Genomic DNA, 13,754 nt, shown 5'->3' with positions numbered 1-13,754 from the left:
CACAGCTCCACTCACTGCTTCTAATCGATATAGCGATTAATGTAAATGGAATGAGGGTATGACAAAGTAGGGTACATTCTTTCTTCAGAAGGGAAGTTCCTAAAAATAGTAATATATATAATATCCTCACTGCCACAAACAAGGTACTAAGTGACTAATGCCAGTATGTAAGGTAGGTGCAGTTTGCAAATTGTAGATCAGGAAACTTAACTTCAGAGAGGTTGAGTAACTTCCTCAAATTCATAGAGCTAGTGAATGTCAGAGCAAGGTTTTGATCCTAGAGGCAAGCTATATAAGTAATTATTGCTTCTTAGGAGTAATACATTATTGCAAGGAGGAGGGGGTACCCTAAGGTGAGCAGGTGGAGTGAGTATTAAAAAGTAAGAAAAGAAACATCATTGTGATGAAAAAAAATAGACTATCTCAAGAATTAAAACTGTGAATTAAGAAATATTTATTTCTCGTGCCGGGTGGTGGTGGTGGTGGCGGCGGCGGCAGCGGCGGCGGCGCATGCCTTTAATCCCAGCACCTGGGAGGAAGAGGCAGGCGGATCTCTGTGAGTTCAAGGCCAGCCTGGTCTCTAAAGCGAGTTCCAGGAAAGGTGCAAAGCTACACAGAGAAACCCTGTCTTGAAAAAACAAAACAAAAAAAATTATTTCTTTACCAAATTTGATTTGTTCTAAAGAAGCTGGTGCAGATTGAGGGAATGTCAAGATATCAATTTATGAAACAAACAAATAACAATAAAACTGATTTTAAATCATAATTCATAGGGAACAGGCAACGTTTAGAAAAACCATAGAGATAGCAGAACATTTTCCAACTGGACCATCTACAGCTAAGGATAAGTGATTGTGGAAGGGTGCTCATTGGAGCATCCTGGGAAGCAGGCAGTCTGAGCCAATATAGTTCATTCATAGGCTTTTAATAACAAAAGAGGTTTATAAATCTGGGAAAACCTCCCTGACTGAATGTAAATTTTTGGTACCTCTGAGTTGAACATGAAGGTGACTCTTCCCTCCATGTCATCTTGAGGAGGAAAGTGCTTCATAGATGGTTGTTTCCACAAAAAAAATAAAGTGAATGCTTACTAAAAAGTTAGAGGGGCTAGAGAGATGGCTCAGTGGGTAAAGCACTTTCCATACAAGCATGAGAACTGGAGTTCAGACCCCGAGCACCCACACGAATAGCAAGCAGATGTGGTGGCCACCTGTAATTCTAGCTCTCAGAAGGTAGAGACGGGATCCTCAGAGCAGGCTGGGGTGGGGTCTTGATTTAACATCAACAAATAAAATGGAGAGTGATTGAGGAAGACATTAAGTGTCAACTTTGAACCTCTGAATGCACATGCATAACCACACACATGTGAGCATGCATACACATTCACACAAATACATGAGTAATAAATAAATAAAAAAAGAAAATACAGATGAGTAAAATAAAGGTCACCCTTAAGTCCACCATTTACAGATAACCATATGGACAGTTTATATATAATTATTAAAATAATTTTATGCATGATATATATTTGTAAAGATTAGAATTGTTTTATCCCTAAAACTCTATAACTTCACTAACATAGGTGAACTTGATAATATAGGTGAATATCTCTCCATGATGTTAAATGTAGATCATTGTAATCTTTTCCCATGGCCACATAGTATTCCTTTTAGTAGATGGGATAAAATTTATTTGATCATCTATTATTAGTGAGTCTGCTGGTTCAAATAATATGGGCTACTTGGCATGGTGGGATTTGTTGTCTGTGTGTGTTCATTTGTGCACACTCTTCCAATGGCTGAAGACAGAGAAACTCATGATGAGGGCCCCTGGGTCAAAGAATATGAACTCTAAGAAGACAGAAACCTGTGAGGAGGGGCTTTGGGTCAAAGGGTGTGAACTCTAGAACATTTAAAAACATTTGGTAGCCAGGTGGTGGTGACACATGTCTTTAATCCCAGCTCTCAGGAGGCAGAGCCAGGTGGATCTCTGTGAATTCAAGGCTAGGCTCATCTACAGAGCGAGATCTAGGACAGGCACCAAAACTACATAGAGAAATCCTGTCTCGAAAAACAAACAAACAAAAAAATTGGCTAGATTGATACTCAGAAATGATTGAACAAACTGATATTTCTAATTGATTATTTCTGTGTATTTAAATGCTAAATGTTATACGCAACCTTATTTGAAACTAAACACTGGCAAAATTAAATATGCTGTTTTAAAAATAGTATTAGAAAATATTTTTATATGAAAAATATAAAGATGCTCATCTTTATTCTTATACATTTGGAACTGTTTGTAACTTCTTAATGAAGAAGAAGGCTATTGAGTTACATGTTAAAGGCAAGCAGGTACCTGCCATCTTATTAGGAAGGAAGTCATTTCAGGTATCACGTGATTTTTGGGAGTCCAAGTAGGAACGAGATGGAGACATAGGGAAGATCCAGGGAATGGGAGTCTGAAAGTGAAGGTCACAGATGAGGACAGCTTTCCAGGGAAGACTGGTAGAAAGGATGGTAGATGGTGCAAGAAGGGGGCCAAAGGAGAAACATATTGTTATGAGAGACTTGGATCTTTAATAGTTTTACTTGAACATAAGTGAACTGTGTGTTAGAGTGCTGCCGGGCAAGCGCCAGCAGTGTGGATTGTGGTTTAGATGCTTAAGAATGAAGTGATTCTCCTTAGAGTGAGACACAAGACCACGACAACTGCAGCAGCAGTAAGAGAGAGGCTTCATTTTCTATATAGTAACACGTATGTCTACTAAGAAAAAGCAGCACTCAAGTGTTTACTGAGGGGAACAGGGTAGGTGTAACATATAGGCATTGACTTCCATCGCTGTTACCACTCCATCATTTTCCTTGTTAATAAACAATCTTGTTGAAAAGCTGATTCATTGGATTGTTTAAAATTTCTACTTACCCTCCCGAAACTCATAAAGAAAATTATAATAAAATAGTTTAATTGCAACAATAGTATTTATATGTTCATTATAAACCTAGGGATTAAACACTTACTGAGTCAAGGGAAATTTCAAGCACTGAAAACCAGGACTACTCAACAATAGGAAATGTAAGGTTTAAATCTATCATCTATCTATCTATCTATCTATCTATCATCTTTCCTTTATCCTGATTTATCAATAATATACATAACCATTTCCGTATCTATCATCTATTTGTCTATTCATTTCAGGTATTAATTAACCTGGCTAATGCTTACTAGTATCACAAATGTTCAGCACTATTCTATGTAGTAGTTCTCAATTCACAAACAACACTTTTTATCTTGAATTTTATTTGGACTTCAAGACAACACCGACAGCCTACAGGATAAGGGTTATAATTATGATTTATTTTATAGATAAAATACTTGAAGGGCAATAGAGCACAGTTTCCTGTCAGTGTTAGAACAAATCCTACAACTTAACATGAAATCTAGAAGACATTTACAAGATCTAGTAGAGTATTTTAAAGAATTTTGAATGAATTTCCATCACTTCAATATAACTTTGTAATACATTCAGCTAGAAAATACCATATTTTCCTTAATAAAACATTACATACCCATTTGGGACCTAAGACAAATCAAACACACCTAGTACCTTCTCAAAGTATCTCCTATGAACTCAAGGCTAGAGCAAAGTGATCATGATGGCCATTGTTTTCATATTTCAGTAGGTAGGGAAATTCTGCTACTTTAATAAGGCATTCTGAATTAGCTCACTCACTTCCTGACGGGAGTAGAGGCAAGCATGTTGGCAAAGCTGTACCCATGTTTCCATCCTAACACAGGCTAGAGAAAAACAATCGACAAGCTTTGTCTACTGCAGCACAAACCTCATACCAGGTCTTAAGCAGCAGCTGACTGTGACTGCAGCAAGGGACATGAGAGAGACCCCCAAAAGGAGCAGGCAGTGAAAGGGCTGATGGAGACTGATGGGAAGAGCAGGGTTGCTGAGGAAAACCTACCAGAAATCAGACTCCACACTGCTGTGATTTGGTGGTGGAAAGTTCCACAGAGTTAATGAGTGGGGCAAGTTTCCTAGGATTGCTCTGTGGGGATATAGTGGGACCATTAGGAGGTGGGGTCCACTGGGAGGGGACTGTGCTGCCTGGTTGCCTGATTTTCTTTTCTGCTTCCTAGCTGATGTGATGTAAGAGGTTTGGCTTTGTCATACTTTCCCCACCACTGACATCTAGCTTTGTACATGAATTATCTAGGTCATTTGTTATGATGCTGTGTGATGTGATGTTCACAAATGCAAGGTAAGAGTGGGTCACAAAAGGCTGGTTTTGTGTGTGGAGGGCTAAGTCACTGGCACAACAGAACACTCAAGTGAGCAAGGCTACCACCAGTAAATACAGGCACTGCTCATTTAGTGGTGGTGGTTGGGGGTGATACTTGAATAAGTACTTCACCAAAAAAAAAAAAAAAGATACATGGACCATGGTAAGTCCCTGAAAGGGAAGTCAGTATCTTTAGTCCTTATGGAAATACAATTAAAACCACAATGAAGCCTACCTGTACACTCAACAGAAGGTTTAAAATAAAAAAGATAAGATGTAAAGTTTTGGTGAAGCTGTGGAACAAGTGGAAACCTGGTTCTTTCTTTTCATGTTTAAGATTTATTTTTTATTATTTTTGTTTTTTATAAATTTATATCTTCTAAAATAAAAATATAATTACATCATATTCTCTCTTCCCTTTCCTCATTTCAATACCTCCTAGTTCTCTCTCCTCACTCCCTTTCAAATTAATGACCTCTTTTTTTGATTATTATATATGTGTATAAATACATAGTAACCTGCTAAGTCCATTTCATGTTAATCTCATATAAATGATTTCAGGGCAGACCACTTGGTATTGGATAACTTATTAGGGGCTCATCCTCAGGGAAGGTTGTTTCTCCCACTACAGTAGTCATTAGTTGTCTGTAGTTCTTTGTCTAGAAGTGGGCTTGTTGTTTTTTGCGGCACACTTACCCTGAGGGATGCCCGCAAGGAAAAGACACAAACCGGGCAAACCCACTGGGTCTCCTACCCAGATCCTCATCTCTTCCAGACAGCCTGTTAATTCTACTCCGTCATCTCAGGTCGGTTCTGTGGAAATTCGCAGGCCATTCCTTACCTCAGTCATGTGATAGTTCCTGCCCACCCTCACCCCTTTCTCCAAAATGGCAGGGACCCTTTAAGGTAATTCTTGTAACTCCAACAGCTGCTAAGTTCAAGGGCTTTCCTCACTGGATTCACCTTTCCCATCTGAAGTCCTTTCACTTCACCTCCATTCCAGAAAAATCTCTCTTCATACACAGTCACACAGACAGGGCCCTGCTCTCTTAAGTTCCAGAGGACACCAGGATCCACTGACCTGCCACCAACTTCAGAACAGTGAGGTCCCATTAGACTTTTTAACTGCAAGTATAGGGATGTTAAAAGGAGAAGAGGTTGGCAGAGCAGCTTTTTTCTGAGAAGGTCAGAAATGAAAGACTTAAGTCCTCTTTAGCTCTGGAGTGAGAGAGGATATTGAACTTTGGTAATATACCTGTTAGAGTCCTGCAACTTGATAATGATAGGGCGGTGGTGCCTAGCGATAGAAGGGTTCTGTGTGTCCCAGACTTTGGGGTCCACCTGAGAGGCTGTCAAGGGAAATGAACTGTTAGAGTTAGAGTGGATAGCTAGGAGGAGGAAGAAAGGAGCTGCTGGTGAGTCTGGAGTGAGGTGAATGTGGGGAGCAAATGAAAAAGACGCTCCCAGTTTGGCTAAGAAATCTCTTCCCATTAGAGGTACAGGACAGGTTGGCACCACTAAAAATGTGTGTGTAAGAGCAATGTCCCTGAAAATACAATTAAGTGGTGGGGTCTGGTGAGGTAGGTAAGGCTGCCCTCCTACCCCAAAAATAGGGAGGTAAGAAGGAGTAGTCAGGCCCCCAAACTCCCTCAGGATTGAGTAAGTGGCTCCAGTGTCCATAAGGAAAGAGATGGGCCATCCAGCTACTGTTGTGATTACCCTGGGTTCCTGGTGTGAGATGGGCATGGTTGGGCTGGGAACCAGGCAGCTTCATTCATCCTCAACCAAAGCCAAGCCCAGGAGGTCAACCAGGGGGTGATCCTGATTTGATGGCCCCATGCCACCAAATACATGAGAGCAGTCAATGGACCAATGCCCTTCTAGGTGGCACCTTGCACAAGGCCCTGGTGGTGGCCTGCAGGGGGCCAGGTTGAGAGCAGTGCAAGCTGGAGCCCAGTGACTTTCTTGCCCACACTTGAAGCAGGGGCCTGGTGGCCTTTGGGGAGCCATTCAGACAGCATGTGCCAGCATCTGGCATTTCTGTTTTTGGGCCTTCTCATCTCTCCCACACTATACCTTAAATGCCACTGCTAACAGTTCAGCCTGTGAGGTCAAGGGGCCTCTCTCCAAACGTTTAAGCTTAGCCCTAATGTCAGGGAAACTCTGTGAGACAAAGTAGTTCATAAGTAACTGCCTGCCCTCCAGACTTTTCAGGGTCTAAGCTGATACATTGAAGAAGGGCCTTTGTAAGCCGTCCTATGAAATTAGATGGATTTTCATCCTTATCTTGAATTATAGTTTTTAACTTTTCATAGTTTACTGGCTTTAGGGCAGCCTTACAGAGGGTATTATATTGGGTATTATAATCCCAATGTAGGTCCCTGTCGGGAACCGCTTCAGCTCATGGTGGGTGGACGGGTTAATCTGGTGTGTCTCATCTGCATGTGTTCTTGCCTGTTCCCAAACTGTGCCTGAGCTCCTCAGGAAGTAGGTTATTAGAAAGTGTCATATATACATCATGAAAGGTGAAACTATAAGATTGAGTAATATATTGAAACTGTCTAATAAAGGAAGTAGAATTAGAGGTATAGGAACCCAGTTTTTGTACTATCTGAGAGAGTTCTGAAAGAGAGAATGGGACATGAAGTTTTACCAGTCCATCCACCTGGGCTACCTCTCTCAAGGGGAGAATGGTTTGAGGGTTGGCATGGCTGGGGTCAGATCCCTTAGCAGTCTGAGAGCAGGTAGTGGGAAAGTTGAGCCAGAGGAGGAGCAGGGGCAGCCCTGGGGCGGGGTAGGAGCAAAAGCAGCAGCAGAAGCTGGAGCGGAAGTCAGAAAGGCAGAGGTTTGTTGGTGGGGTCTAGAGTCAGAGGTTTCTCAGGTTCAGGATTAATAGCTAGAAGCATGTGAGCAGGAGGGAAGAAATCAAGAAGGGAAGGTTCGCTGGCAGAAGTTAGACAGTTCCTGTAAAATATCCGGGTCTAAGGAGCTGCGAGACAGCCAGCGTTTGTTATTAGCTAAAGCATACTTGGGCCATTTCTTAGTACAGAGGTAGACAAGCTTAGGGATCTTTAAGTAAGGCATTAAGCAGAGAGGTTTCAGAGCTTCCAGAAGACATCCTGGGGGCAGAGGGTGGGGGAGTGGGTGGGTGGGTGAGGTGGGACTGAAGGGACTGGAAAACTTATTTCCCGTGTCTGTAACAGAGAGGAAAAAATAAAAGGAATAAACACAATGACCCAAGGTCAAAGTTCTGGGCGTCCCCAGGGCTAACAGTGGGTCTATAAACAGGCACAGGCCACTACCACGCTTTGCCAAGCAAGGGTGGGGGCCTAGGCTCCTGCAGGTGGGGATTCCCTGGGAGTCCTACAGCGTTTATCACCTCCTCAGGCCAGTGAAATGTGTAAGCCATACTCCACAGGAGGACTCAGCGGGACTGACAGCGAGAAATAAATCTCAAAGAGCAGACATGGGAAATGCATAGGAACCTGAGCCAGCATTAGGGATTGGCTGTAGCCAGTGAAGGCCATGGCTGGGGGCGCCCCCAGTGCCAGAGACAGCAGTGGGGTGCCGGACAATCAACATTCCCCTGGGTCCAAGAGGCTGTTTACGCTGGCTGGAAGGGATTATCTCACCAATCAGAGGGCCAGTGTTGTGTGCAGAAGTCCCATGGCCAGGCAAATGGAAGGCGGGTTGTCATGGTCAGGACAGAACCACAGGTTCCCAGGCTCAGAGTGCCAGGAGGGCATTTGAGGAACAGCACCAAGAAAGTTGATTTTTGCGGGCACACTTACCCTGAGGGATACCTGTGAGGAAAAGACACAAATCCAGCAAACCCACTAACAAGAGTTAATATCAAAGAAAAAGGGAAACAAAAGATGTGCTCAGGCCTGTGGAAAACTCGTGAAAAGAAAGGGCAGGGTATGTGGGGCCCACCTTTCAAGGGCTAGCCTGCACGTGCTCACTTAGGTCCACGCGGCTATTCCATACATGCGAATAGATTACATGGTCACACTGTGCATGAACTACGTCACCACATAGCCCATGGGTTGACATAGGACGTATGATCCAGAAATGACTGTCCTACCAGAGCGTGCATGATCGCTGGGGCGTGACTATCAGTGGTCCTGTAAGATTTTCCCCTTTTATGTTATCCTGTCTACTGCTATTGTCATTATTGAGGTCTTATTTAGGTAGGCATGTTATTAGAGTATCACGGGTGAAGCTTCTTTGTGTTTTGTAGGAGATATAATCTGAAAGCAGATTTCCTGGTCCTCTGGGTCTTACTCTTTCAGCCACCTTTTCTGAGATGTTCCCTGAGCTTCAGCAGAAGTTGTGTTACAGGACTAGAAACTCTACAATCACTTCTTGTTCTCTGTATTTTGATCAGTTGTGATTTTCTGTAATGGTCTCCATATGTTGTAAAGAGAAGTTCCTTGGATGAGGTGTGAGAGCTACATTTATCTGTGGGAATAAGGATAAGCATTTAGGAATTAGTTAGGAGCCATTCTGGCTTAGTAAATTGAAAGGTTTTCTAAGATTCATGACCTCAGTAGCGCTGGGTAGTTGGGTAGGTTCAAGTACCAGGCAAGATTTCCCTCCTATTGATCAGGCTTTCAGTCCAATTAGACAGTTGTTGTTTACTGCCAAGATATGAATACCACTGTTGCATGATTAGGGATATCTTGCCATGCTGTGTTTCATAGGTACTGCATCTGAGTCAAATGATTGGTTGTTTCCCTCCCTTAGAATCTTGTATAGTATCTTCTGGTGCTATAAGAGTTAGTTCATTTTTGGTGGTAATTCAAAATGGCATCACCAATTTGAACAGCATCTGGGTAAGTGAGTGAGTGTGTGTGTGAGTGTGTGTGTGTGTGTGTGTGTGTGTGTGTGTGTGTGTTGCATTCATGTACACAGGTGTCTTCCTTGATTGTCCTCTATTTCACTGAGGCAGAGTCTCTCAATGAATCTGGAACTCCTTGATTTGGCAAATGTAGTGAGCCGATGTGCTCTGGGAATTGCTGTCTCTGCCTTCTGAGCACTAGCATTCAGGCAGGCCACCATACCATTCTATCTTTATGTGGATGCTGGGGATTCAAATTCAGATCCTTATGCTTGCATAGTAAGTGCTTTATCCATGGAGTCCTGACAATTTCTTATAAAGTTAAATATACATTCATGTACAGCCAACTCAAACAAATCTCAAAAGGATTATACACGTTGAATTAATTAATTTATAAAAAAAAACCTACATAGGAAGTAGGAAGAAGATTCAGTGGCTAAAGAGACTGCCACACAACCATGAGGAGTTGAGTTCAAATGCCCAAGAACCCACCTAAGTGCTACTGGGCATAGTAGCACTTTTTTGTAACCCAGTGTTCCTATAATAAGAAGAGAGGCAGAGATGGGAGAGTGTTTGGAAGTCCTTGGCCAGATAGCCTAGTGTATGCAGCTAGAAACAACAAGAGAACTTGACTCAAACAAGATGAAAGGCAAGGGTGACATTTGAAGTTGTCATCTGATCTCTGCATGTGCACTGGTAAATATCTGCACTCACACACATGGAAATGTGTATATTGCATGAATCTATTTATGTCACTGAAAAAGAACAAGCTGTAGGGACAGAAGTCAGATAAAATGTTGCTGAGGTCTGTGGTATGGTGAAGGTGTTAATTACAAAGGGCCACTAGTGGGCTGTAAGGAATCCCTGAAACGTCCTCCATACTGAGGAAGTGCTACATGCATTACTGCATATTCTATCAAAAACATAAAATGTATAATTAAACTTCAATAACATTAATCCATCTTTCCAAAATTATAACTCAAATATGTAAAAACTAAATGAGATATTATTTATCTGTGACTATCTGAGGCCCAGGCTGAGCTCCAACCCAGGTTCTACTTGGTGGTCTCAGTAAATCATCAAATCTGTTTAGGTCATATTCTCTCATCTACAACATGATGACACATTTCCTCCTTTTTGAAATGACTAGGAGGTTATGATGATGTCATGAATAGGATACTTGTTTAGGTGGTAGAGAGAAACCCTTGTGGACTGAGGTTGTTTATTTTCCTCTGTCTCCTTTGAAATCCTTAGGGAATTGTATTATTAGGGTCTCTGCCTGTTGATTAGCTCCCAATTGGAGACAACACCCAGACACATTCTTAGCTCACTGTTTATAAGCTTTCTTGTGTTCAATAACTTAGCAGTTATTCAACTCTCTGTAAGATCCACACCAGGTGCTACTGGGAGGTAGGTGCCTTATGGTCCTCTCAATCACTCCAGTCATCCTATTTTCCTTCCTTCTCAAGTAAGGACATGTGAGAGGACATCCATGAACTTCAGGTGGCCTTTTACTGTCTATATGTGAGAAAAGTATCAAGTGATGATAAATCCAGGAGTGGCAGTGATATATAACGGTGAGCTTTTGCACTCCAAGTGACTGGGAGGTGAAGGAAAATCTATAGATATACATACCTGTCTGTCTGTATGGCAGGGGCCTTTGATGTCAGTAGCAGCTGGGAGAAAAAGAGTAAAGTTTCTATTCAGAATAAACTCTGACATGTATGATCTTGAACAAGTAAGTTTTTTGAACTTATCTTTCTCACAGACAACCAGTGGTTTTTGTAGACAAGAACAGGGTGGAGGTGATGGGAATGGTGGAGGTTCAGGAGTGCCACACTTTCCTATGGCAACCCATTAGCATAATCTTTTTATATGGATTTGTTGGTTTTGCACAGTTCATCTTATGCTGCTGGTTGAGCCCTGGAATGATCATGTTAATTGTCTATGATGCCAAAGGAGAGAAAACTCAACTGAAGACTGGGATGTATAAAGAGAATTTCCTTGAAGACATGGAGCAATAAATAGCCAAAGGTGGAGTCACAATGAGTTGGGTTTGTCATGTAGAAACAAACAGTGTTTGTGATAGAAAAAAGTGAAAGTACAGTGACAGAGAAAGAGGGGCCCAGCATAGGCAAAGTCCAGGAGCAGGAACATACAAAGGAACCTCTCCAGAACTACCTACTGTAGGCACAACTGAAGGACTTTCGATTTCTGATTTCTCTCAACTGTCCATCACTTTGGGGATTATCATTATATATGGTAGCACAGAAACCAGTGGAATATCCCCTTGGACTTCAGTTCTCCCTTTGCCTTTGAAACCCTCCTGCTCTTTCTTCACACAGGTGCGTTGTAATGGTGCACCTGCTGATACTCAGTATCAACTCCATCTTTTTAATTGTTCAGTCAAGGACTTTAGGACCACCCTTTCACCTTCTCTGCCTCACAAGTCATACCCAATCTGTTAGTTTCATCATTAGAATACAACTGCTAACATTCAACAAATAATTATTAATGAAAGGTAAGTGGGTGGGACCCTGACTTCTTTGAATAGTTGTATGGATGTAATACCGGAAGTCTTAGAAAGTCATTCCTCTTTCTATTTTACACTCCACGACCCACAAATCTTCAGTGGAACACATGCCCAGGTAATAAAATGTAAACTTGTGGACTTGGTGGTAGATGGTCCTGAGTTTGTGCCAGCTGTCACTGGTTGGGTGGGTTTGAGTTAGGACCTAAGAGTGCTTATTTAATCTTTCTAAGCATCAGTGACCTGATTAAACAGAAACACAGTAGTTATTTCATTGAATTTAATGAAATTAAATAAAACAGCTATAGACAGTACATCAAAATGTTAATATTTTCTGAAATGTAAGATCACAACTACAGACGTTTTTCTCTCTGCATTTCTGTACTTTGGATCACTTCTTGCTCTTCTTCATCCTCCTCAAACTCTCTAGACCTATTTTGAGTTAATGAGAAGTTTCTTATTACTCTTTTATCTTATATTTCTATTACCCCTATGGTGTACTTTCAAATACCTCATAAAATCATGTATTTACTGAGCCAGTGAGAGATGCTAGTCAGTTGCCATATACTGATACAAATGTAATACAGTAACAGTACTGATACAGTACTGAAATACTTGCATACCATGTTGTTAAATAGCCTCTCAGCCAGCCCTTTCCCCAGCTGGCTCTGGCTCTGGCTGTCTCCCTGATCTAGGATCTAAAAGGTTGATAGGAGCCTTCAGAAGAGTGGCCAACTCTAGAAAGGTACCCATTTTAATACATAGGTGTTCTGCACATACCATACCAGCACCCTGTAGATACAATTGATTGCACGCTCATATGTGCTTTCACTATTTGTAACTCTTCCTCTCCCTGCCCTCCAGCTCTCAGCAGCGGCCTATGGAGCCAGGTGCCTGGGGAAACAGGACAACTGTCACTGAATTCATCCTTCTTGGCCTAACAGGAAATGTAAGACTACAACTTGTCCTTTTTGTTGTCTTCTTCTTTGCCTATATTGTCACAGTTGGGGGTAACTTTAGCATCTTGGCAGCCATCTTTGTGGAACCCAAACTCCAGACTCCTATGTATTACTTCCTGGGGAATCTATCTCTGTTGGACATGGGGTATATCAGTGTCACTGTTCCTCCAATGCTAGCATGTCTCCTGGCTCACCAATGTAGAGTTCCCTACACTGCCTGCATGGGACAGCTCTTCATTTTCCATCTGCTGGCAGGCGTGGAATGTCATCTCTTGACAGCCATGGCCTATGATCGCTACCTGGCCATCTGCCAGCCCCTCACCTACAGCATCCGTATGAGCCGTGAAGTTCAGGGCACACTGGTGGGCATTTGCTGCACCATCTCCTTCATTAATGCCCTGACTCACACAGTGGCTGTGGCTGTGCTGGATTTCTGTGGCCCTAATATGGTCAACCACTTCTGCTGTGATGTACCACCTCTTCTCCAGCTCTCCTGCTCCAGCATCTACCTCAATGGGCAGCTGCTTTTTGTTGGAGCCACTTTCATGGGTGTAGTCCCCATGATCCTTATCTCAGTGTCCTATGCCCATGTGGCAGCTGCAGTACTAAGGATCCGCTCTGCAGAGGGGAGGAAGAAGGCATTTTCCACGTGTGGTTCCCACCTCACTGTAGTCTGTATTTTTTATGGAATGGGCTTCTTCAGTTACATGCGTCTGGGTTCTGTCTCAGCCTCAGACAAGGACAAGGGCATTGGGATCCTCAACACTGTCATTAGCCCCCTGCTTAACCCAGTCATCTACAGCCTTCGGAACCCAGATGTACAGGGTGCTCTGAAGAGGGTGCTGACAGGAAAGAGGCATCCATTGTGAGAAGACAGGACAAGGCTATCAAAATGTCCTGCCATCCCTCATGTGTTACTAGCATTCTCATCCTGGAAACTCAATATGCACAGTTGGAGTAACTCTTCTGAGTTGGGTTTAAAGATGGGAAGAAATTAGACAATAGAGATTAAGGTAGAATATAGTTTGGACTGGGACAAAGTTAGATAAATGTGCATGTAAGTTATTGCTAGAAACTCTGTTAAATACAGAGGGAAGAAAATTATAACAAATCATGAAACAGGAGGTGAACTA

At 42.3% G+C, this 13,754-nt stretch overlaps 1 protein-coding gene across 1 annotated transcript; it reads left to right on the top strand.

The window, feature by feature from the left end:
- The first annotated feature begins 12,542 nt into the window (after window positions 1-12,542).
- Window positions 12,543-13,490, top strand: LOC118590263 (olfactory receptor 139-like). The gene has a single exon (XM_036198156.1). It carries the CDS (start codon window positions 12,543-12,545, stop codon window positions 13,488-13,490), a length of 948 nt encoding a protein of 315 aa, XP_036054049.1.
- Window positions 13,491-13,754: the final 264 nt, after the last annotated feature.

The sequence above is a fragment of the Onychomys torridus genome, chromosome 8 (genome assembly GCF_903995425.1).
Source record: "Onychomys torridus chromosome 8, mOncTor1.1, whole genome shotgun sequence".
NCBI classification, from domain to species: Eukaryota; Metazoa; Chordata; class Mammalia; order Rodentia; family Cricetidae; genus Onychomys; species Onychomys torridus.
Note: the sequence above shows the minus strand (reverse complement) of the source record. Positions and strands in the feature narration are given on the sequence as shown.

Excerpts from the sequence above, each read along its gene's own strand:
- LOC118590263 (XM_036198156.1), top strand. The coding sequence starts at position 12,543 with ATGGAGCCAGGTGCCTGGGGAAACAGGACAACTGTCACTGAATTCATC.